Source organism: Capricornis sumatraensis, chromosome 9, assembly GCF_032405125.1.
Source record: "Capricornis sumatraensis isolate serow.1 chromosome 9, serow.2, whole genome shotgun sequence".
NCBI classification, from domain to species: Eukaryota; Metazoa; Chordata; class Mammalia; order Artiodactyla; family Bovidae; genus Capricornis; species Capricornis sumatraensis.
In genome coordinates, this window is record NC_091077.1 from 18,867,268 (window position 1) to 18,893,645 (window position 26,378).

The 26,378-nt window shown below is 50.8% G+C and overlaps 1 protein-coding gene across 1 annotated transcript; it reads left to right on the top strand.

Moving 5' to 3' along the window:
* Positions 1–733: 733 nt before the first annotated feature.
* Positions 734–12,776, top strand: ZNRF4 (zinc and ring finger 4). Its single transcript, XM_068981005.1, is given in 4 exon segments — positions 734–777; positions 11,518–11,539; positions 11,542–11,584; positions 11,587–12,776. Coding segments are annotated over 4 exon segments (1,299 nt in total).
* Positions 12,777–26,378: the final 13,602 nt, after the last annotated feature.

Here is a 26,378-nt window from a genome sequence, read left to right on the forward strand (position 1 = left end):
CTAAATTTAAGCTAATTGAAGAAACCCTATGATATAGGATACTATTATTTTCTCTGTCTTACAAATGGGAAACTGAGACTCCAAGAGGTGAAGACAATCACCCCAGATCACACAGCCAAGAAATTGTCAAGGCTGAGTTCAGGGCCAGATCTCTCCAATCTCAAGTCTGTGTTCTAAACTGCCACACTCTGCAGCCCCGAGAAACATCTGTTGAATGAATAAATGAGTGTTGATTGATCCTTTTGGAAGGGGGAGGGGACTCATGGCCGCTTTCCTTAATGACATAGGGGCCTCCAGTTCCCCTCCTCCCATGCCCAGACCCATTGCCACCCCCTACATCTTCCTGACACAGCTGCCACCTTGCAAGGAGGCAGCCAGGGAAATGCATTCCTCCACTGAACCCAGAGCAAAATCTCCTGATCTCCTTGAGACCCTCCAGCAGGGGAAGGAATGAGGAAAGACAGGAGAGGACATGAGGCGATGGAAGGTGAGGGGGAGGGGAGGGCAAACTCCCCCATGTGTCCCCTGGCAGCCTCCTTTAAAAACAAAACATAAAAAAACAAGAGGACTGCGTGTGTGCGCGTGCACGCACAAATGTATGAAATATTTAGGTGGCGCCCAGTGTGTTTATGGCTGTAGTTAATCTTGTGTCTCGTTGGCGGAGAGCAAAACGTTAAGAAATTACTTTCCGGGGCCTGGGTGAAGTGCAGGCTGGCAAGGCTCCTTTCCCGGGATGGAGGCTGTGGAGGTCAAGGGTGGGGAGGATGGGGATCTGGAGTAAGCTTGTGGCCCTGGACTATGGCCTCAGGAAACTTCTCCTAAATTCCCCCTCCCCCATTACAGCCTCCCAGGAAGTTTCCAGCCTGGCTGGTGCCCCTTGTACTCCGGGCCAAGTGCTTGCCTGCAACCTTTTTTTTTTTTTTTTTTGGTTTTTGTTGGTTATTTCATTCATCTTTATAGCTTTATGGTTTGTTGTGGTTGTTCAGTTGCTCAGTCGCGCCGGGCTCTTTGTGACCCCATGGACTGCAGCACACCTGTCCTTCCCTGTCCTTCACCATCTCCCGGAGCTTGCTCAAAACTCGTGTCCATTGAGTCAGTGATGCCATCCAACCATCTCATCCTCTGTTGTTCCTTTCTCCTCCTGCCCTCAGTTGTTCCCAGCATCAGGGTCTTTTCCAATGACTCGGCTCTTCACGTCAGGTGGCCAAAGTGTTGGAGCTTCAGCATCAGCATCAATCGTTCCAATGACTATCCAGGGTCGATTTCCTTTAGGATTGACTAGTTTGATCTCCTTGCTGGTCAAAGGACTCTCAAGAGTCTTCTCCAGCCGCACAGTTCAAAAGCATCAATTCTTCGGTGCTCAGCCTTCTTTATGGTCCAACTCTCATATCCATACATGACTACTGGAAACACCATAGCTTTCTTACTTACGTATGAGGTATAGTTTCCGCATAGTAAAATACAAACACTCGAGATGTGAGTGGGATGTGTTTTCAGGCAGGTGTACATCACCCCCAGTTTCTCTTGGGTCCCTTTGTAACTTCTCCCTACTCCCTCTCTTCCCCACCTCTGGCCCCGCCCCTTTTTAAGCAACCGCCAATCTGATTGGGTCACCCTGCGTTAGTTTGTAGTTTCTGGGTAGCATTCTTCTTTCTGGCTTCCCTGTCATTGCCTGTCTCAGTGCTTCATTTCTCTGCACGGCTGAGGAATGTTCTTTGGTTCACATGGACCATGGTTTGCTTATCCATTTGGCTGTTGATGGACAGTTTGGTGGTTTCCAGTTTGAGGTTGCTCTCAATCTTGCTTCTGAGCAAATCCCTAGGAGTGGAATTGCTGGGTCACTAGGGGCTTCCCAGGTGGTGCTAATGGTAAAGAACCCACCTACCAATCGCTGGGTGGGGAAGATCCCCTGAAGGAGGGCACGGCAACCCCCTCCAGTGTCCTTGCCTGGAGAATCCCGTGGAGAATCCCAAGGAACCTGGCTGGCTACAGTCCATGAGGTCGCAAAGAATCAGACACAACTGAAGCTACTTAGCGCACACACAGGGTAGGTGTATATTCCATATTGTAAGAAGTTAGTTTAAAGTTTGGAAATGTGCTGACAGCAAGTGCAAAGCTGGGGGTGGAGCATGTATTTACATCTGGGAGACAACGCAGTCCCAAGAAGGGGAGGTTGAGGACAGCCTGTGTGGCTGGGAGTGGCAGAGCTGGGACTCGAACCCAGGCTGTCTGTGCCAGGAATGTCACCCATGGGCTACACTCTGCCAAACTGGGATAAATGCACGTGGTTTCTTAGAGTCTCTCTCTTTCCCATCCTGGCTGTGAGCAGCTCTGATTCTGCTTGAGGGCCAGGGGTCCAGTAGGTGCTTAATAAATGCAAACAGAAGCTGAGACGAGAGTCGTGATTCTGGCTGCAAAATATCTCCTTCCTCAGTTGGAAGCCCCAGTGGCTCCCCAGTGCCTTCAGGATAAAGCTTAAATTCCAAAATGCAGCCTGCAGGTCCATTCCGATTCTGGCCCTATTCCTCTTCCCTCTGTGCCAGCCTTCTTGCTGTTGGCGGAATACCCACACATGGTCCTGCCACAGGGCCTTTGCACCTGCCACTGCCTGGAATGCTCCATGCTTGACTTGTACACGGGCAGTTCCTCCTCTTCCTTCAGGTCTCAGCTCAAAAGTCACCTCCTCGGGACTTCCCTGGTGCTTTATGGTTAAAACTCCATGCTCCCAATGCAGGGGGCCTGGGTTTGATCCCTAGTCAGGGAACGTGGATCCCACATACTGCAACTAGAGAAGCCCATGGACCACAGTGAGCACCCCACAGGATAACAAAGACCCGGAACAGCCGAAAAAGGAAAAAGTCATCTTCTCCAGGAAGCCCTCCCTGACTTCCCTGTCTAAACCAGCTCCACCCAGTCCCCTCTGTGGCACATATCACCCTGTGATTTCCTCTCTCCAGTTCTTTTTCTTTGAATTTCTACAATACATTAATTTGCTTAGAAAGCTTTTTACACATTTACATCATGCTCGCTGTCACCTGACTCTGAGCACACCCTTCATGTGTCACAAATCACCTAAGCTTTATTTTGGGCTGCGCTGGGTCTTTGTTGCCGCTCAGGCTTTCCTCTAGTTGTGGCGCGTGGGTTCCTCGGCGCACGGGCTCTGTGGGTGTGGGCTCCAGAAGTTACGGTGATGGGCTCAGCCACTGTGGCTCCCGGGCTCTACAGCACAGGCTCAGCAGTTGTGGTGCTCGGGCTTAGTTGCTCTGTGGCACGTGGGTCTCCCTGCATCAGGGATCAAATCTGAGCCTCCTGCACTGGCAGGCAGATTCCTTACCACGGAACCACCAGGGAAAGTCTTAATTCATCTAAACTTTTAAAGAACTCTCTGCGTTGGGTACTGTTGTTATTTCCATTTATAGATGAGGCAATTGAGACCCGGAGAGTCTCGGGCCTCAGGTCCAGCAGGCCTCTGCGCTCCGGGGGTATGCACCTGTGGTCTGTCGGCCCCACAGGACTGGCCTGAGGCATCCTCAGCTGTGTGCCTGGTTGGTCTTAGCACAAGGTATGGCTCAGCATGGTGGATAAACAGCTCCAACTTTTAAAACATTTATGTACTTATTCTTCAGCAGCACCTCAAGGCATGTGGGATCTTAGTTCCCTGACCAGGGATTGAACCCACATCCCCTGCAGGTGGGAGCGTGGGTTCTTAACCACTGGACCGCTGGGGACATCCCAAACAGCCCCTGCTTGTTACAGATGAAGCAGCAGAAGTCCCAGGAGTGGATAACTGGCCTTGTGGCAGGGCTAGCTTTAAAACTGCTTCTTGGACCTGCTAACCCCGTGTCCTGTACCATCCCCAGAGCCCCCAGACTGTGAGCCCCAGAGCCCTGGAGGAGGCTTGGCGGGTGCTAGCTCAGACGGCGAACAGATGCTCGCTATTTTAAACCCACTGTTTAACTCATTAAGACAGCTGTTTCCCATCCCCAAAGTCGGTGGAATTAGAATTAAATTCATTCCAGAATTAAACACACACATACATACACACGCGCATACCCACCACCATTTGGAGGCGAAACTTGTTAGCATTTAGGCAAGCTGTGCCTTCGAGCCTGGGGACGGGGCTGGGCTTCCGCCTGACAAGTTAGATCATGGCCCAGCGGTTGCCAGCTGGGCTGGTGGCCAGGATGGCCCGAGGGCCCAGATTCCTGTGTGTATCCAGGCTTCCACCGTTACAGTCCAGTTGCCAACTGGATGCCCCCCACTCTCCCCCCTCACACACCCCTGGTCCTGCCTGACCCCTCAGACCCAGGGGCACCAAGACAAAGCTCAGCATTTGCACTTGAACTGACTTTCCCTCCTTGGACCCCATTTCCCCCTGCTGCTCACATCTGAGACCAATCTCACCTTCCTTCCTTCTCTCCCTTTACCTCTTACATCCAAACGGTCAGGACTCACCGGTGATGCCACTTCCAGGCAGCTACTTCCCCTACTGCTACTGCACCAGTCCGAACCTCCATTACCTCCAGCCTGCATGACTGTTCCTGCCTCCTTCCTGGGCTCCTGCTTCCACTCTTACTCCCAACCAGCTGTTTTCCCTCAGCAGCCAAAGGGATTTGCTAGTTCCTCAGTCGGTTATGCCACTCTTTCACTTAAAATCCTCCAATGCAGGGCTGTCCAATAGAACTTTCTGTGACCAATGGAATGTTCCAGACCTGTGCCACCAAACATGGTCACTCACAGGTGGCTACAGAACAGTTGAAATGTGGCATGTATGAGTGAGGAAGAAAATTTTTAATGTTTTTTGATGTTTTTATGTTAATTTTTAAATGTTTCATTTTAATGCAGTGAAATTAGCCCAGGTTGCTGGTGGCTGCCATGTCAGTCAGTGCAGGACTGAAGGTCCATCAGCTGTTAGTGGCCTGCCCAGATACCCTGGGTCCTCACCATTTTCTCTGCACTGCTGGCTGGCATCCCAGCCCAGATGCTCTGCCTGAGCCTGCTTTGCTCATGGCAGGCAAGGAGTGTCTTAAGAGTTCATGCCGTCCCCTCCAGCAACCCCCAGCCAACGGCCAGCAGGAGCAGGAGTGTACATACCCCAGCTCCCTCGTCCCTCGAGCCACGCAACTTTGCAGTTCATGCTCGGCAGAGGCCCCAGTGGGACTGAGCCCCTCTAATTAGGTACCACAGCCACCTAATCACAAAGGCACCCTGGACAGGCTCCCTCCCATCCCTCTCATACTCCCTGACTCCTCCTGGGGCTTCCTGGTGGCACCTCCCACATAAACTGCTTGCATCCCAAGCCTTGTCTCAGGGCTTCCTGCTCTTCCTCCTCCCCCTCTTCCTTCCTCCTCCCTCTCCTCCTCCATTTTAGTGCCTTAAGCCTCTTTTTAAAAAATGTTCTGTTTCAGAATAATTTTATTTTCTTTTATTATTTTTATGTATTTTTGGCTGTGCTGGGTCTTCGTTGTTGCCTGCGGGCTTTCTCCAGTTGGGGCACACGGGCTTAGTTGCCTTGCAGCACATGGGATCTTTCCAGACAAGGGGTAGAACCCATGTTCCCTGCATCTGGCAGGAAGCAGAGAGTTCCTACATTTTCTCCACCCAGCTTCCCCTCCTGTTAACGTCATATATTGCCTGGTAGGATGATCAAAACCAGGAATTAGTACAGGTAGAATATCATAAACAGACCTACAGACCTCATTTGAATTTCAGTAGTTTTTTCTGGGAGTGTCCCCTTCCTGGTCCAGGACCCCACCCAGAGTCACTCATTTCATCTCGTCATCACATTGCCCAGCATCCTTCATGCCAGAATATTTCCTCAGTCTTTCCGTGTCTTCCACGACCTTGACATTTGTGAAGAACGCTGGCCAGGATTTTGCAGAGGGTCTCTCATCTTGGGTCTGTCTGATGTCAGCCCATGGTTGGACTGGGATTGTGTATTTCTCCCCAGAATCCCTCAGGGGGCTGATGTGGCATCCCCCTTGGTGTAGGATGTCAGGAGACTCCAGAAGTCACTGGCTCTCATCAGCAGTGATGTTATGATCATGTGGTCAGGACATGTGACTCCCCTCTCCCCCGGAAAATTACCTTCTTACCTTTCAAATTTGTAAATATCTCAAGAGAGGTCTTTGGCAGTGTAAAACCATTCTGTTTCTCCTTAAACATTCAACCAAGCATTCTAGCATTTCTCCCACTGATTCGATATGTCGCCTACATACAAATGAGTTCCATTCCAAGAGCCCATTCATAAGCCCAGTGAACTCGTAAGTTCAATAAAGTTAGCCTAACGTGCCAGTCACTCAGTCGTGTCTAACCCTTTGCAACCCCATGGACTATATAGCCCACCAGGCTCCTCTGTCCAGGGGATTCTCCAGGCAAGAATACTGGAGTGGGTTGCCATTCCCTTCGCCAGGGAATCTTCCTGACCCAGGGATCAAACCTGGGTCTGCTGCATTGCAAGTGGATTCTTTACTGTCTGAGCCACCAGGGAAGCCCACGTTAGCCTAGGTACTTCACTAATACAATTAGCTATGTAGTACTGTAATACGTTTTACACAAATAATACATAAACAAGCAAACACCAAAAATAAAACATTTTTAATCTTACAGTACAGTACCTTAAAAGTACAGTAGCACAATACAATCAATGGCTGGCACGCAGGGGCAGGCATCGAGTGAAGAGGCAAGAAGAGTTACTGACTGGAGGAGCTAGAGAAGGCGGGAGATGGGAGCGCTGACGGATCGTCAGCAATAGATGGAGGGCAGGTTGCAGCGTCACTCATGCCTGACGTTGATGGCACAGCTTCTGGTTCCTTGTGGATTCAACTCTATTTACCCCCTTGAAGAAAACAATCCAGCGATGTCTTGGTAGTAGCTCTTTTCTTCCCCCTTTCTTCATCATAGATGACACGGCAGCTGCTGGATTGCGATCTGAATGGCTGTTGCAGCTTCCGTGTACTGTTCTGCATTTGGTCCCGTGCTTCCAAAAACGAACAGAGCCTCCTGAAATAAAGAAAACCCCTTACCATCTCCTGCGCCGCGAATCCCTTCGATTTTTCAGCTGCTTCTTCCTCTTGTTGCTCCACTCCTTCAATTATTTTCACTTTTGTTTCCATTGTTATCACTTGGCACTTCTTAGCAGTACCAGCTATATCGCTACTGCTTTTACGCTTGCTTCCGGACATCCAGAAAGTGAAAGTGTTAGTTACTCCGTCGTGCCTGACTCTCTGTGATCCCATGGACTATAGCCCACCAGGCTCTTCTGTCCAGGGAATTTTCCAGGCAAGAATACTGGAGTGGGTTGCCATTTCCTTCTCCAGGAGATCTTCCCCACCCAGGGATCTAACCTGGGTCTCCCATATTGTGGGCGGGTTCCTAACCAATTGAGCCACCAGGGAAGCTTCCAGACATCCTGGGCTTGAAATGAAGATGCTGTACTCTCTCCTGTAAAGTACACGAAAGCACACGACTTATAGAGGATGCTCTCACATGCAGTGTACACCAGACAGGTGAACTAAACTATGTGATTGGACCTGCAAACACCCATTCGCATCTTTGAAATTTAGCAGCTCGAAGGTTCGTATGTAGGGGACTTACTGTACTTTGTTATGGCAGCCCTAACAAACTCTGTTTGTTAACTGCCCATCTTTGGAGAACTCTGGCTTGAACTTTTCCCTATCATGCGCCTGTTCCTTTGTTTACCAAATACTCCCTAAAGATCGACATTTTATCTTTCCTTAAAAAGATTGTCGAGTCATAAATGAAAAACCTATATCACTTGCTGCAAAGGGAAGGGACCCACAAGAAATAAAGATACAGAAAACAAAATGATGCCTCAACGGGGAAGGGAAGGAACTTCCCTAGTAATTCAGTTATTAAGACTTTGTGCTTGCGATGCAGAGGGACTCAAGTTCAATTCCTGGTTGGAGAGCTAGGGTCTCACATGCCACAAGGCATGGTCAGAAAGTAAAAAAAAAAAAAAAAAAAAAGCCCATGGAACCAAGGACCTGTATCTTAGGAAAATTAGCCATTGCCAGAAAGAGATTAAAGACAGTAGCACCAAACAAAACTTGCTCCAAGTAAGCTCCAGAGGAAGAGAGTGATACCCCTCACCCCCGTGACGGGCCCCATTCAAGAACACCTCCTCTTTTGACCGTCCTGCCCGCTCACTCATTCAGGGCTATGATCCCCTGTTATCCTCTCTCTGTCCTATTCGCCAGTCCCTCCCCTGGTTCTCCTGATGCCTCCGTGGCTTCTCCACCTCTCCTTGTCTCTCCAACCCACCCTACATCCACCAACCAGAGGGTTCTTTCAGAAACACAAATCTTTCTTTATTTCAGGAGTTACACGTGAATTCACTCCCATCGTAAGAAGATTCAAACAGTGGAGAAATACAAAGAGCAGAAATGAGAAATACGATCTGACCATGTCCTGTCTCTATTCTGATCTTTCCTAAGGCTCCTCATCAGTCTCTGTAAATTCTCAAGTCAGCGACATTCAAGGTTTGGGTCGGGGCCTGCCCTTTCCCATCTCTCTGCCATCCTTCAATAAGACCCTCTTCTTAGCCACTCTGACAGCTTGCCATATCCACCCATTCAACTCTCACTCCCTCCCTCTCCCCGCAGGCCCTTTGCACATGCCCTTCGCATTCCCAGCATGCTGTTCTCCACCCCCTCCCTCCAGCTTCATCCTTCCTCGCCGTTTGGTCTCAATGTGCTGACACCTTATGTCTGCTTGGCCTCACCCAGACGTGGGCCCTAGGGCCAAGGATTCCAGCTGTGCTTTCATTTCTACACCTGCCATGACCAGGGGCTCCCCCACAGTTGTGGAGGCTGGAAGTCCAGACTCAAGGTGTCGGCAGGGTCCGTTCCTTCTTGCTGGCTCAGATGGAGAGCCTGTTTCCCGCCTCCCTGCTAGCGTCTGGCTGTTGCTGGCTGCCCTCGACACTCCTTGGCCAGGACACGCAGCCCTGGAACCTCTCCCGCTGTTGTGACATGGCCTTCTGTCTGTTTGACTCCTGTGTCTCTTCTTTATCATTGGCTGAGGGCTGCTCTGGGAAGTATTAAACCAACAGCGACAACCTAAAGAATTACGTAGCCAGCCTGCTGAAGTGTGGCTGAGGAGAGAGAATTCTGTTCCCGGCAAAGGAACAGCACTTGCAAAGTTCTAGAGGTTAGTAAATCATGATGCATTCGGAGCATTGAAGAGCATTGAGGGGTTTCCCTGGTGGCGTAGTTGGGTAAGAATACGCCTGCCAGTGCAGGGGACACGGGTTCAATCCCTGGTTCAGGAAGATCCCACAGGCCTCAGAGCAGCTAAACCTGTGTGCTGCAACTATTGAGCCTGTGCTTTAGAGCCCGCGTGCCATGACTGGAGACCACCCGCGTTGAGCCCATGCTCTGCAACAAGAGAAGCCGCTGCAATGAGAAGCGCGTCCAGCACAGCAAACAGTAGCCCTTGCTCACCACAACTAGAGAAAGCCCACGCAAAGCAATGAAGACCCAGTGCAGCCAAAAATAGTAAAATTTTTAAAAAGAAAATTATTGAGGTTTTGGAGACCGGCAGGGGCTTGACTATGGAGAGCTGTGTCAGACACAGAAAGGAACTTGGATTTCAAGAGGGCAGTGGAGAACCATGGGAGAGTTTCGAGCATGGAAGAGAGCAGAGGATTGAACTTTAGAAGTATGCTTGGCTGCTGTGTGGTGATGTACTGAAGGTGTTGTGACCTGGAGGCAAGTCTGTGATGGGAGAATGAAAACTTCAGACCCTAAGGGCTTCCCTTGGTGGCTCAAACAGTAAAGAATCTACCTGCAACGCAGGAAACCTAGGTTTGATCCCTGGGTCAGGAAGATCCCCTGGAGAAGGGAATGGCAACCCACTCCAGTATTCTTGCCTGGAGAATCCCATGGACAGAGGAGCCTGGCGGGCTACAGCCCATGGGGTCACAAAGAGTCAGACACGACGGAGCAACTAACACGCACATGGTGAACGTCAGTCAGGCGTCATCTCATTTAATTTTCTGACCACCGACCCTACAAGGCACGTTGCTCATCGTTATACTCATCTGAAAGATCTGGAGACTACAGCCCCAGAGAGCTTCAGTGACTTACCTGGTCTCGCATAAGCTTGTTAATGACAGAGCAATGATTCAGGGCTTGAGCAGGCTGCCCAGCCAGGTGACAGACTCACGGTGGGAGATCTGGGATAAAGAGTTGAGAGGGGACATGAGGCTGATGGCCAGCGCTCTGGATGAGGAACGAGGGGCAGTTGGAGACCCGGATAGAGAGGAAGACCTAAGCTGAGAGAAGAAAGCCGGTTCGGGTGGTCTCCGGGACCTAATGCCTGATGATCCGAGGTGGAGCTGATGTAATCACAATAAAAATCAAGTGCACAATAAATGTAATGCACTTGAGTCATCCTGAAACCATCCCCCCACCCCCAGTGCACAGAAAACGTGTCTTCCATGAAACGGGTGTGTATGCTCAGGTCTGTCTGACTCTGTGACCTCATGGACTGTAACCCACCAGGCTCCTCTGTCCGTGGGATTCTTCAGGCAGGAATACTGGCGTGGGTTGCCATGTCCTACCCCAGGGAATCTTCCCTACCCAGGGACTGAACCTATGTCTCTTGCGTCTCCTGCACTGGCGAGCAGATTCTTTACCACAGGGACCACCTGGGAAGCCCCCGGAAACAGGTCCCTGGTGCCAAAAAGGTTGGGGACCGCTGATCTCCCAGGTGATGGGGACGTGGACCACCCGCTCCTTCTAGCCCAGCCCTGACATTGCACTTCTCCCAGCCCTCCCGTCAAGTCAGTTAGACCCTGGGGACACAAGAACTGAGACTTGAAGGGAAAGAAAAAGCCGGCCATGAGGAGATAGGGCCTTCCAGCCTGAGGCACAGACTGTGCAAAGGCACTGGGGCAGGATTGTGCTAGGTGTGTTCAGGGAAGAACATCAAAGAGGCCTGTGTGTCTGGAGCAGAGTGAGCAAGAGGGAGTGAGGGAAGGAGGAGGTCTGGGATTTGGGCTTTAAAACCTCATGGGCAGAGGGTGCCCTGAACAAGTCTAAGTCCCCTGGGAATCTCGAAATGAGTGAACATTGACCCCCTTCTTCAGTGGGTCTCTAGGAGGCTTGAGGAGATGATGATGGCAGAATGTCAGTGAGAAAGGCTGGGTCCATGCCACGGTGGGGAGCGTGGACTGCCAAACCACTTTGTGGCGCCCCTGAGCTTTACCCTTACAAGGTCCAGGAGCTAGGGATGTGCTGAGACTTCGAGAAGTTTCTTCGAAGGCTGCCCAGTACCCAGGTCAGGGCCCCAGGAATTCTGTCTTGGCAGGGGGTGGAGGGATTGGATGTAACAGGACGATGTCACAGAGGCTGGGGGCATCTAGAACCCCGGGGGCTCCTGGTCTCAGTGTTATCTGCCAGGAAGGCCGCCTGGGTAGGTCATCTCCTCCTGGGACCAGCCTTCAAGGACGGAATGCAAGCCTGGCTGCCCCCAGGAGCCGTTTCCGTGTAGGGCCACCAGGGTTCCCGCTGCTCTGCTCAACTGCCTCTGAGCCACCCTTTCAAGTTCACCTCCATCCCCTCCCTGGCCACGGGTCCCTTGGGAGGCCCTGGAGATGCCCGGAGGCCTCCCAATTGCCATCCCCAGCGGGACCTAGCTCCACGCCGCAGCTGGAGAAGGACGGGCCAGCCATGGGGTGGCAGCAGCCAGCTGCGGCCCTGGGGGCAGTCAGGATCTCGCTGATCCTGCTGGGGCTGCTCGCTCCCTCGCAGGCGGTGGTACGGGCCATGCTGGACGGCAACTTGAGCATGGTGGACTTTGAGGATCTGCCAGCTCTCTTCGGGGCGCCCCTGGCTCCCGGGGGCGTGCGAGGCTACCTGATGGAGGCCAAGCCAGCCAACGCATGCCATCCCATCCAGGGCCCACGGCCGGGCAACGGCTCCCTGGGCGCCATCGTGCTGATCCGCCGCTACGACTGCACGTTTGACCTCAAGGTGCTGCACGCACAGCGGGCTGGCTTTGAGGCAGCTATTGTGCACAATGTGCGCTCCGATGACCTGGTGCACATGGGCCACGTGTATGAGGACCTGCGGCAGCAGATCGCCATCCCCTCGGTGTTTGTGGGCGAGGCTGCTTCCCAGGACCTGCGGGTCATCATGCGCTGCGACAAGTCGGCCCACGTCGTCCTGCTGCCCGACTACCCGCCCCGCCCGGACCTGGACTGCCACCCGGTGCTGGCCGTCTCCTGGGTGCTGGGCCGCGCCCTGGCCCTGCTCACCAGCGCTGTCTTTGTCCTGCAGCATCTGTGGCGTTGGCTCTGGAGCTGGCGGGCCAGTGGGCAGGCCGTCAAGGCACACGCTACCCAGAGGGCCCGGGTCCGCACCTTCAGCCGGTGTAACGACCTCTGCGCCATCTGCCTGGATGAGTACGAGGAAGGCGACTGCCTCAAGGTCCTGCCCTGCTCCCATACCTACCACCGCAAGTGCATCGACCCCTGGCTCTCCCAGGCTGCCCGGCGCTCCTGCCCCATGTGCAAGCAGTCGGTGGCCGGCACGGAGGACAGCTCTGCCTCCACCGTCGACAGCTACGGGGACGAGGAAGACCCCTCGCTGTCTGGCCACCAGACCCACATCTGGGCTGTCCAGGCCCGGCTGCGATCCCGGAGGCTGGCTCTGCTGACCCGAGCCACCTCCCGGCGCCGCTGTAATGCCACCTCTGTAGGGGAGGCCGAGGCCAGTGCGCCCTTGGAGGGGCCCCCAGAACGCCACTGAGACCCGCCAGCCCCAGACTGGTAGAGATCCGGGCGGGCAGGGTGGAAGGAAGGCATGTTTTTAGCCTGGAGACTAGATAATAAAGTGGGTTTGGAAGCAGATTCTCCCCCTGGTTACTCTGGGGCTGCCCAGTCCCTCATGCCATCTGTCTGGCAAGTCCCAGCTGAGCCCAAGGCTGGCTCCTGGCATCCGAGGGTGAGTTAGGGGATGTGGGGGTGGGAGGGTGGTCTTCTCAGGGATGTTATGCACATCATCCCCATGGTGGCCCTGTGACGGGCCCACCGTGCCTCAGTTCAAATCCTGGGTCCACAGGGCCTGATTCCTAATATTCGCTTTCATTTAAACCTCAAAAAACAATAAACTTGTTACTTGGGAATAATTTTAGCTTTACAGAAAAATTGCAAAGGGGCTCTGGACAGTTCCCATGGACCCCTCACCCAGCTTTCCCTGAGTGTTGACATTTCACATCAGCATAGCATTTTTTCTTTTTAACGTTTTGAGTTTTTGGTCACAAAGTATGTGGGATCTGGGCTCCCCAACCAAGGATCGAGCCCACACCCCGTCTCAGTGGAAAGCAAAGTCTTAACCACTGGACAGCCCAAGGAAGTCCCCAGCACAGCACATTTGATTCAACCTTGAGAGCACCGTGAGTAGGTTATGATAAACTGAACTCCGGGGTCAATGGAAATTTCATCATTTCAGCTGCTTATAGTGGAAGGTGTCAAACACACTCAGGTAGAAAGAAGGGAACGATGACTTCCCCCGCGTGTACCCGTCACTCAGGTTCCGTGATTTATTTGTGCTGCCACGCTGTGCTAAGTCACTTCAGTTGTGCCTGACTCTTTGCACCCAATAGACCATGGCTCCTCTCTCCGTGAGATTTTCTAGGCAAGAATACTGCAATGAGCTGCTGTGCCCTCCTCCAGGGGATCGTCCCACATGTACCCATCCCTCAGATTCAATGACTGATCTACTCCTGGCCATTCTTGTCTCCTCCAATTCTCCTTCCTTGCTGTTCTTTAAAAAATACCGCTTAACATTTGTATTTATTTTATTTTTGGCTGCTCTGGGCCTTCCTTGCTATGCGGGCTTTTCTCTAGTTGTGCAGAGCAGGGGATACTCTCTAGCTGAAGTGTAGGCTTCTCCTTGCAGTGGCTTCTCTCGCTGCAGAGCACAGGATCTGGGGCGCTTGGGCTTCAGTAGTTGGCACGCATGGGCTCGGTTGTAGCAGTTATCAGGCTCTAGAGTATAGGCTCAATAATCGTAGCACATGGGCTTACTTGCTCCAAGGCACGTGACGTCTTCCCAGATCAGGGATCAAACCTGTCTACCGCATAGGCAGGTGGATCCTGTACCACTCAGCCACCAGGGAAGCCCCTCCCTTGCTATTTTGATGTAAATCCCAGATGTTTGCTTCACCTACAAATATTTCAGTGTGTGTCGCTAAAGCAGTAGTTCTCCACCGTGGTGGGGGTGTTGTGTTCCCGGGGACACTGAGTGATGACTGGGGGCACCTGTGGTCATCATGACTGGGGGCCTCCTGGTATCGAATGAGTGGGGGCCAAGAATGCTGCTCCATTCCTCTTAGCCCCTGGGAGGGTCTCACCCCAGAGAATGATCTGATCTGACTGTCTACAGTGCCGAGAGGAGACACGCTGCTCTACAAGAGGTTAAAGAGCAACCTCACAAACTCCAGTATCAAGTGCGTGATTCCTCACGCGTGCATGCGTGCTAAGTCGCTTCAGTCATGTCCAACTCTTTGAGACCCTATAGACTAGCATGCCAGGCTCTTCTGTCCATGGGATTTCCTAGGCAAGAATACTGGAGTGGGATGTCATTCCCTTCTCCAGGGGATCTTCCTGACCCAGGTCTCTTGTGTCTCCTGCATTAGCAGACAGTTCTTTACCACTAGCACCACCTTGGTGCTATAATTATTCCTAAATAGCATTGAATATTTATCCAGGGAGCAAGTGGAAGTGTGCACATTTATTATACTATGGTACAATTTTTTAGACTGAAGCAGGACTGAGATAGAATCTAGAGTCACTGATGGTCTCCTAAGTCTCCTTAATTTTTTATTTATTTTTAAAAATTGGTTCCGTAGGTTTTAAAAAGTATTTAATTTATTATTTACTTGGCTACACTGGGTCTCAGCGGTGGCACTTGGGATCTTGCTTGCATTTTGCAAGATCTTCCTTACAGCACATGAGATCTTTCACTGAGGCACACGGATTCTCTAGTTGTAGCGTGAGGGCTCCAGAGCTCGTGGGCTTCAGTAACCATGGCACTTGGGCTCAGTTCCTCTGTGGCAAACGGCATCTTAGTTCCCCAGCCTGGGATTGAAGCTGCGTACCCGGCATTGCAAGGCAGATTCTTAACCACTGGCCTACCAGGAGGTCTGTCCAAAGTCTCTTTTAATCCAGAGCTTCTCCTGCCATCTTTCTTCCTTTAACTTTCCTTGCAGTTTATTTATTTGAGGCCACTGGGTCCTTCATCTTGCAGAGATGCCCCTGATCTGGGTTTTGTCAATTGGGTGTCCCCATGGCATCATTTTGGGCTTCCCAGATGGCACTAGGGGTAAAGAACTTGCCTGCCAATGCAGGAGATGTGGGTTCGATCCCTGGGTTAGGAAGATCCCCCTGGAGGAGGGCATGGCAACCCGCTCTAGTCTTCTTGCCTAGAGAATCCCATGGACAGAGGAGTCTGGAGGGCTACAGTCCAGGGTCACTAAGAGTCGGACACGACTGAGTGACTTAGCGCACACACACGTGGCATCATTTTAAGTACGCCTCTGCCTCCTTTAGTTTCTTTTAATTTCTAGTTGGATTCAGAGACCAGTGTGGATGTGATTTAATTTTATGGTAAATAGATAACGGTGTTTCCTCAGCTCCCAGTGCAAGCTTTTCTCAGAAACTTGGGTCAATGACAGGGTCTTCTGGGCAACGAGGAAGGGGCTGATGCTAACTTTGGGGCAAGTGTGATCAGGAAGATCTGAGAGGGGATGCTGTATAGAATTTCTCAGGGGGCACAGCATGGGTGATAGTAGGATTTGGAAACAGTAATCTGGGATTAGTGGCTTCGAGTGAATATCTGTATTTAGTCAAATGTCTTCTTTTTCACACATATTAGAGTGGGTTTTTTAACTTTTTTTTTTTCTTGTGCTGGCTCTTCGTCACTGTGCTCAGGCTTTCTCTAGCTGTGTTGAGCAGCGGCTACTCTTCATTGTGATGTGTGGGCTTCTCGTTGTGGTAGCTTCTCTTGTTGCAGAGCAGACTCCGGGCACATGGGCTTCAGTAGCCGCAGCACACGGGCCCAGTGGTTGTGGCGCATGGGCTCTAGAGCATAGGTTCAGCAGTTACAGGACATGGGCTTAGTTGCTCTGTGGCATGCTGGATCTTCCAGGACCAGGGACTGAACCCATGTCCCCTGCATAGGCGGACAGATTCTCATCCATTGTACCACCAGCGAAATCCACGAGAGTTTTTCACTTGTGTCTTGCTGCCAGCACTTCCCAACTTCATTGGGAACCTCCGAAGTAGTTCAGAAAAAAGGGACCTGTTTTTGGATGGATGATGGCAAAGGGTGGGCTCTCGGTCATGGCTCTGGTGTGTGTATATGTGTGGGGTGGGGTGCAGAGAGGTGGGCTGAGGTCCTTGCACAGTATTCCTGGGAGATGGTAAAGACCTCCTACTCAGTGTTTGAGGGGCTTTGCTCCTAGCCCACTGGCCCTAAGGCCACAAATGGAGGCTACAGTATCCAGAGAACACTGCCTCAGTCACTCTGGGTGTCCGTCAGAGTCCAGAGCTGCCAAGAAGGAGCAGGCCTCTCTGCCCAGCAGGCATGGGCTGGGATGAGGATGGAGAAGTGGAGACAGGGAGCGACATGTGTAGCAGTCAGGCTTGGAGTTAGCAATGGGACCTGAGACCCCATCAGAGCAGCTTAGGCACAGACAGCTATTTCGCATGAACTTGAGTAGTCAGGCCAGGGATAACATGGAGGCGCCACAGTGACCAGGCCCCAGGTTCCTTTTGTCTTATTGTCCCATCTCCTCAGCAAGTGCCCTTCTCTTCATAGAGCACAGTAGCTGCTTGAGCTCTAGCTATCACCTCTGCATTCCAGTCAATGAGGAAGTGCTTACCCTTTCTGTTTAAGGACACTTCCCAGAAATCCCATACACCAGTTTTGCTCATATTCCATTAGCCACAACTCAGTCATATGACTACACTTTCCTCAAAGGATGCTGGGAAATGTAGTCTATTCTGAATGGCTAATGCTGCTACTGCTACTGCTGCTAAGTCGCTTCAGTTGGGTCCGACTCTGTGCGACCCCAAAGACAGGGGCCCACTGTCTCTGGGATTCTCCAATGGTCCAGCTGAAAACCAGGGGTTCTATTACCATGGAAGAGAGAACAGATATTAGAGGTGGCCAGCATGCCTGTCATTTGAACACATTTGAGGCCCAAAGAACTACCCAATTCATGTTTGTTGAATAAGTGATTGAATGAATGAATCCCCACACCTCTAAGCTTGAGCCTCCTTCAAGGTCACAGGCACCACAGCAGAGCAGGCACCTGGTTCACCAGACAGTTGACTTTTCTCACGATCATGCCAGCAGAGGGAGTGAACTCACTAGGGATGAAACCCAGCTCTTACTGAGGTCCTACTGTGCTCCAGGCTCCAAGTTTTATAGCTTCTTCCCACCATGAAACCTCCCTGAGCCTCATTTTTGCCATCTGTAATATGGGAACCATAACAGTACCTGCCCTGCACGGTTTGCCAACCACATACAATGCCTCACACCTACTAAGCACTTTGTCAGTATTTGTCGATTGACTGAGTGACCTGTGCATAACCCAGCTATAAAATCAGGTGATCAGAACTGTGGGGGAACCACAGGCACTGTGTTGACCCAAAGGGAGATGTCTTCCCTAACCCAGAAAATCTGGGAGGCTTTCTGGAGGCAGTGTCTTCTAGATTCAGAGCAGTAAGGGCAGGAATCAACACCAGGAAAAGGAGAAGTAATCCTGGCAGCTGGAACAGCATGGGGAAAGCCCCAAGCAGGCTAGTTTAGCATCCAGTAGGCACTTAATAAGTGCACACAGTGCTCCCTGCCCCCAGTCAGGTCCAATGTCCTCTGAGAAGGGGCGTCTGCGTCATCCCAGCCTCCTCAGTGCCTCAGCAGCCAAGTCTGGGCTCCTCTCCAGCTGCCTCCAAGAAAGTCGGGCACTGCCAAGGACTGCCAGCTTAGCGAGGCCAGCCTGTGCCAGCCCCATCGAGCCCATCTGATGGCTGATTTAGGGGAGCACCAGCAGAAGCTGCCCCTTGTCCATCCAGGAACTACCCTGGTTGTGTGTGTATAAGGGGTGGTGGTTGTTCAGTTGCTCAGTTGTGTCTGACTCTTTGAGACCCCATGGCCTGCAGCATACCAGGCTCCCCTGTCCTTCACTATCTCCCAGAGTTTGCTCAAACTCATGTCCATTGAGTCGGTGATGCCATCCAATCATCTCATCCTCTGTTGCCCCATTCTCCTCCTGCCCTCAATCTTTCCCAGCATTGGGGTCTTTTCTAATGAGCTGGCTCTTGGCATCAGGTGGCCAAAGTATTGGAGCTTTGGCTTCAGCATCAGTCCTTCCAATGAGTATTCAGGGTTGATTTCCTTTAGGATTGACTGGTGTGGTCTCCTTGCAGTCCAAGGGGCTCTCAAGAGTCTTCTCCAACAGCACAGTTCAAAAGCGTCAATTCTTTTGGGGAATGTGGCCAAATGGGGAACCTGAAGCTCAAAGGATGGACAACCTCACGGATGGGGGTGGACTTAGGGAAAGTGTAGCCTCCTGCGTGACTTCAGAGCACAGACAGCATGGTGGATGCTGGGGTCAGGCTCTTTCTGCACTAACTCCTGGCATCCAGAGCCAGGTTCCTGTGCATATCCCGATTTCCCAGAGGAAGAAACGGAGTCTGAGAAGGAGGATGTGGCCTGCTCAGGGCCACAGTCCTGGAATCTGACTGACCCAGTAGTGACAGGAAGCATACTTCTGCACCTGAGACAGTCCTCTCCACTTCTGTGTTTTATTTTTAAAATATTTACTATTTTTATTTATCTAGGTGCATCAGGTCTTAGTTGTGGCATATGGGATATACTTCCCTGACCAGGGACTGAACCCAAGCCCCCTTCAGTGGGAGTGCAGGATCTTAGCCACTGCACCACCAGGGGAGTCTCAGTCATCTTTTGTAGGGCTCTAACTTTGAATTCTGAATTCCACTGGCCACTGCCTCCCCATGTGTGGAAATCAGCTCCAGCTGTCTTGTCTGTACAACAATTTGTACTGCCACCTACTTGTTCAAGCCTGTTCTAGATGCAGCAGTGACCCAGACAGACCCAGTCCCCACCTGCCTGGGACTCCCAGTCTAGTGGGAGGGGTGGGCCATGCCAAAGCAGTGGCTTTGACCAGGGCTGTGAAGGGGAAGACACTGGTGCTGTGAGGGGCTGCAGGGGCACTTGACCTAGCCTGGAGGATCAGAGAAGACTTCTCTGGCAGAGGGCATCTACCACAAGACTTGAAGGAGAGAATGGAAGCAACTGGGCTGGGATGGGAAGAGTGTTCCAGGAGGAGGGAACAGTGCATGCCGACTCAGAATCCTATAAGGCACACAGGCTTTCAGCCTTATTGGACATATGTGTGTGCATGCTAAGTCATTTCAGTCATGTCCAACGCTTTGCAACCCTATGGACCATAGCCTGCCAGGCTCCTCTGTCCATGGGATTCTCCAGGCAAGAATACTGGAGTGGGTTGCCATGCCCCCTCAAGGGTCTCTTCCCAACCCAGGGATTCCATTCCACGTCTCTTACATCTCCTGCGTTGGTCGGCGGGTTCTTTAACATCACCTGGGAAGTCCTGTTGGACACACACCCCTCCTCAATATGCATATGTGTTTTTAAACAAAAAGTTTTTTTAAAAATTATTATTATTATTTGTCACATGGCACAGCATGCGGGGTCTTGGTTCCCTGACCAAGGATTGAACATGTGCCCCCTGCAGTGAAAACTCAGAGTCTTCACCACTGGACTGCCAGGGAAGTCCCTGCATATGCATTTTTAGCAATGACAAGTGAATGACACTTCAAGTCCATACCGAAGCTCTATTCTGCAGCCTGAAAATGCTTGGGCTCAACTATTCTAGAAAGACAAATGGAATTAGCTCCTATTTTACTCAATCCTGGGGCTTCCCTGGTGGCTCAGCTGTAAAGAACCTGCCTGCCAGTACGGGAGACAAGAGACGTGGATTCAGTCCCTGGGTTGGGAAGATCTCCTGGAAGAGGGCAAGGTAACCCACCCTAGGAGTCTTGCCTGGAGAATCCCATGGACAGAGGAGCCTGGGAGGCTGCAGTCCATAGGGCTGCACAGAATCAGACATGACTGAAGTGACTTAGCATGCACGTGCGCATACTCAATCCTATTTTCCAGATGAGAAAACTGAGGCCCAGAGAGGTTAAGCAACTTGCCTAAGGGCAAACAGCTCAGAAGGGACGAAGCTGGGTAAATGGTGGGATGAGAAGGCACAGTGATTCCCCCCACTCCCAGGCCAGGTTGATTAGGACATCTCTCACCCTTGGCTCCAACCCAGCTCCTCCTCCCAGCCTCCTTTGCTGCTGCTGCTGCTACTGCTAAGTCGCATCAGTCATGTCCGACTCTGTGCGACCCCATAGATGGCAGCCCACCAGTCTTCACCGTCCCTGGGGTTCTCCAGGCAAGAACACTGAAGTGGGTTGCCATTTCCTTCTCCAATGCATGAAAGTGAAGAGTGAAAGTGAAGTCATTCAGTCATGTCCAGCCTCCTTTGGTGGGTGCCAAACCACTCTAGGGTGGCCTGAGGTCAGTGTGTTCTTCACCTCCTCTATTCTGTACCCTCTGCTCCTAATGATACAACCAGTGAGGAGCAGATTCCAGGGAACTGTTACTGCCACTCCCAGCAGTGTCTGGAGGCAGCTGCAAAATCATAAAGGCTACAGGGAGGCTGCCCGCCAAGATCTCAGCCCGGATGGCATCTGGAAGGGGTGGGGGGCGGGCGACAAGGCTCTGATTCATCCCCTGACCCTCCTTTCTTCCTCCTCTGTCTCCGCCTCCTCCCCATGCCCTGTCCCCTTCCTAGCCCACCCCTCACAGCCTCTCAGCCAGGCCCAGGAGGGGAGGAGGCTTTTAGGAACAGATGGCTGCCTTCCTCGCCCAGCGCTCTGCCAGTTAATTAACGCCGCCTGTAATTAAACTTCCCACAAATTAGCTGTCAGCTACGCTAAAGGGAACCGTCCCTCTCAAATGCCACCTTGACTTGCTGAATTGTGAGCCTTGTCGACAAAATAATTAAAGGCAGAGAGAGGCAACCAAAATTTGGAGGCTTTTTTTTTTTCTTTTCTAAATCTCTATCGGTATCTATGGCCAAACACTCCCATCTGAGACCTGGGAATACAACCAGGCTATTTCCTGAGGTACCATGTATTAGCACCTTTCACTGTGAAGGAAATTTTATTGAGCATCTATTGCATGCCGCATTACTTTGCTGACAAAGGTCCGTATAGTCAAAGCTATGGTTTTTCCAGTAGTCATGTACAGATGTGAAGAGTTGGACCATAAAGAAAGCTGAGCATTGAAGAATTTTTGCTTTCAAATTGTGGTGCTGGAGAAGAAACTCTTGAGGGTCCCTTGAACTGCAAGGAGATCAAACCAGTCCATCCTAAAGGAAATCAACTCTGAATATTCATTGGAAGGACTGATGCTGAAGCTGAAGGACCAATATTTTGGCCACCTGATGCCAAGAGCCAACTCATCGGAAAAGACCCTGATACTAGAAAAGATTGAGGGCAGGAGAAGGGGACGACAGAGGATGAGATGGTTAGATGGCATGTCCGACTCAACAAACGTGAGTTTGAGCAAACTCAGGGAGATAGTGAAGGATAGGGAAGCCTGGCGTGCTGCAGTCCGTGGGGTCACAGAGAGTTGGATATGACTGAGAGACTGGACAACAACAACAATTGCAGGCCAGAAACTGTGCAAGGAGGTGGTGTGCACAGTCACTGCTTTCTTGGAACTCACATCCTTGACGTGTGAGTTTTTTTTTTGGCTGTGCTGCATAGTACGCTGGATCTTAGTTCACCAACAAAGGATCAAACCTGTGCCCCCTGCATTGGGAGTGTGGAGCCTCATCCACTGGACCGCCAGAGAAGTCTCTTAACACACATTTTTAAAAGCAAAGGAAATATATGATGTTATTACAGCTGAGGGAAGTGCATTCAGGGAGAGGGGACAGCCAGTGCGAAGGCCCTGAGGCTGGACCACTCATGATGGGGACTGGACCAGGTAGAGCCAGAGGAGGGGGTGGGAGTGGGCCAATTTGGTATCCATGATGCAGGCACAGATCACAGGACTGGCCGACACCATAGTTCCCCCTAATCTACAGTTTTGCTTTCTGTTGTTTCAGTGATCTGCTGTCAAACCGAAGGCCAACAATATTAAATGGAAAGTTCCAGAAGTCAAGAATTCATAAGTTTCAAATTGCTGCCATTCTGAGCAGTGTGGTGAAATCTTGAAGAGTTCCCATTCCCACAGTTCCCTTGCGCTCTGTCCCACCCCGGGCTTTTTAAAAATGTTTATTTATTGGGCTGCAGCAGGTCTTCGTTTCAGTATTCAGGATCTTTTAGCTGTGACGTGTGGGATCTAGTTCCCTGACCAGGGATCGAACCCAGACGCCCTGCATCGGGAGCACAGGGTCTTAGTCCCTGGGCAACCAGGGTAGCCCCCCACCCAGGGCTTGAATCACTCCTTTGTTTAGTGTCTCTTGCCTGCACGTGGTTTAGTAGGTGTCTCAGTAATCAGGTCGACTATTGCATTGCTGCAGGGCTTGTGTTGAAGTGAAAATGAAGTTGCTCAGTCGTGTCCGACTCTTTGCGACCCCGTGGACTGCAGCCTACCAGGCTCCTCTGTCCATGGGATTCTCCAGGCAGCAATACTGGAGTGGGTTGCCATTTCCTTCTCTAGGGGATCTTCCTGAACCAGGGATCGAACCCAGGTCTCCTGCATTGCAGGCAGACGCTTTACCCTCTGAGCCACCACTTCACAGTGGCTGCAAACCACAACCCTAGTGATGCCTGCAACTTGTGTACTCTCTAACTGTGCCTAATTTATCAATAGCCAATATTTTGTAATAACTGTAAGTGGAGTGTAACCTTTAAAAATTGTATTAAAAAAGCTTTATCACAGGGATATTGTTGTTGTTTGTTTAGTCCCTAAGTCGTGTCTGACTCTTTCAAGACCCTGTGGACTGTAACCCTCCAGGCTCCTCTGTCCATGAGATTTCCCAGGCAAGAATACTGGAGTGGGTTGCCATTTCCTTCTCCAAGACATCTTCCTGACCCAGGGATCGAACTCGGGTCTCCTGCATTGGTAGGCAGGTTCTTTACCACAGAGCTACCAGGAAAGCCCCATAGGTATAGGAAAACACATAATAAGGTTTGGTACTATCTGAGGTTACAGGCATCCACTGAGGGTCTTGGAGTGTTTCCCCTTGGATAAGTGTGGACGATTTGTATACCTTATAGAAGTGGAGGGTAAGAGAAAGGGAAATAAAAGACCAGGGGACTCTCAGATCCCCTGGAGGAGGGCACGGCAACCCACTCCAGTATTCTTGCCTGGAGAATCCCATGGGCAGAGGAGACTGAAGGCTATAGTCCATGGGGTCGCAAAGAGTCGGACACAACTGAAGTCACTTAGCACACACAGACACAGGGAGTGGGGTGAATGGAGTGAGCCAGAGCCTCTGCACTCCTGGGCAGAGGAATCTCCTCGGCATTCAGATTGGGGGTGAATGGTGTGCTTGCCTGACAGGACATAATCAGATTCTGACACCTGCAGGGTTGAGCCTCCAGGAGAACCCAAGGGAGACCAGCAATGTGCCCTCTGCACACCCTTGGGCTGCAGAGACTCAAGCCCGAGGATCCTGGGGTCAGAGGATGGCATGGGAGCCTCCCCAGGCAGGCAGGAAAGCCAGCATGAACCCCTGTGTTCCAGCCTCTCCTAGGATATTTTGCAGGCCCACAGGTCAGTGTTCAGGCCCTTGAAGCACCTCAGGGCCTTTGCATAAGCTGTGCTTTCTGCTTTCAGATGGGTATACTCTGTCCTCCCTCTGCTACCACCCCTTTCTTCTCCTTTAGGTATCATCCTCTTGATGGCTCAGCCGGTGAAGAATCCACCTACAATGCAGGAGACACAGGAGATACGGGTCGGGAAGATCCCATGGAGGAGGAAATGGCAACCCACTCCAGTATTTTTGCCTAGGAAATCCCGCGGACGGAGGAGCCTGGCAGGCTATCATCCATGTTGTTGCAAAGAGTCGGCCATGACTTGAGAGCCGGAGCATGCATGCACACACTGAGCATATATGAATAACACCCTCCGGTGGGGCCTGAGGCAGCCCGCTCTCCCTCCCAATCGAACACAGCAGCAACAGGAAGAAGACACATATACAATAAATGGGGTAAATAAAGCTTAGTAAAAACCAAAGTCTACTACCTTTTTTCCTTAATTGTCCACATCTTGCAGTATGCGTGTTCTTATTTCCCTGAGCAGGGATCAAACCTGTGCCTGCTGCAGTGGAATTTAACCACTGGACCACCAGGGAATTCCCAAAGGCTATTGACTCTTGATTCTCAAAGAGTTTTAGCGTCATCCCAATGGAAATTTTCTATTTTGGGTGTTTTAGGCATTGGAATTGTAGGAGAGGCAATGTGGGCCTGTGGGGGGTGTTTGTCGATTACTTTTACCTGCCAGGAGCATGGAGGCAGCATGTGTGGTGATTGGGAGCCCAGGGTGCCACAGGGCCTGGTTCAAATCTCAGTTCTATCCACTTTGGAACTCTGGGAAGGGAGAAGGCGGCGTTACCTTTCTGTACCTCAGTTTTCCCATCTCTAAAATAGGGATGATAACTGTCTAATTTGTGATGCTGCTGGGAAGGGGATTAAATAATTTTGGTTATTATATTTAATAGCTGCAAAGTGTTCAAAATACCAGGCCACAGCAAGGTGTCAATAGCTTTTTTTAATTTAACTTTTATTTTATATTGGGTGTATAGTTGATTTATAAAATGTTGTGTTAGTTTCAGGCATTCAGCTAAGTGATTCAGTTATACATACGCATATACCCATTTACAATTTTTATTTATTTATTTTTAAAACTTATTTGGCTCCGCCAAGTCTTGGTTGCATGAGGGATCTTTAGGTGTGGCTTGCAAACTCTTAGTTGTGGCATGTGGGGATCTAATTCTCTGACCAGTGGTCGAACCTGGGCCCCCTGCATTGAGAGTGCAGAGTCTTAATCACTGGATCACCAGGGAAGTCCTTTTATTTTATGTTGGAGTATAGTTGATTTACAATGTTAGTTTCTGGTGTACAGCAGACTGATCCAGTTACACCTATATACATATCCATTCTTTTTCAGATTCTTTTCCCATATAGGTTATGAAGTCACTAGCTCTTTGTTCAAGTTTTAAAATAATAATGAAGTAAACTGGACAAGGCTCAGGAGAAATAAGATTATGGGTACCCTCGTCTCTGAGAAAATTATTATTGGCAAAGATGTTCACTTTAAGGCACATGGATAGGACTTCAAAACAAAGCAGAAAGCTCAGAAAACAAGAAAAACAGTGAGATCTTTCACACTCCTGCCCTCCCCACTCTTTGTAAATTAAAGACACATTCTGCGGGAGTTTTCTAAGTTGATGGATATACATCTGTTCCATTGACGTGGCAGTTACACAGGTGTCTGTATTTGTTAAAACTCATCGAACTGTATACGTCAATGACCCTCAATAAAGACACCAAAAATACGAATGCCCCATACATGGGCTTGTGGGTGTTCTCCTCTGCTGCTGGTAGGAATGCAAAATTCCTAGCAGCCAGCCTAGAAAACTGGCAGTTTGTTAAAAAGTTAAACACACACCTACCATATGACCCAGACACCCTACTCCTGGGTGTTTACCCAAGAGAAATGAAAAGCATGTGCCCACAGGAAGACGTGTGTCACAGTGATCACAGCAGTTTTATTTGAAACTGCCAAACATGGGAAACAACCCCAATGCCCGTGAGTTTGTAGATAAACAAACGTCGGTCCATTCGTACACCAGAACAAGACAGCAGTGAAAGGGAATGAGCTTGACACAGGGAACGTCTTGGATGCACCTCAAAAGCATTATGCAGCGAAAAAAGCCAGATTCCAAAGACTGCGTCCTGTACAATTCTATTTATAGCAATGTTAAAGTCAGGCAAACTAAACTGTGATGATGGAGAGTAGAAAGTTACCTGCGGGGAGGAGGGCATCCATTGGGAGCCGCCCCCTAACCCAAGCCTTCCAGGTGGTGGAGTGTTAATGAAGCATTTTTTAAAATAATAATTTATTTGTTTGTTTTCAGATGTGCTGGGTCTTCCTTGCTGTGCAGGCTCCTCTCTAGTTGTGTTGCAAAGGCTTCTCATTGTGGTGGCTCCTCTTGGTATGGAGCACAGGCTCTAGAACATTCAGGCTTCAGGAGTTGCGGCAAGTGGGGTCAGTAGTTGCAGTTCCTGG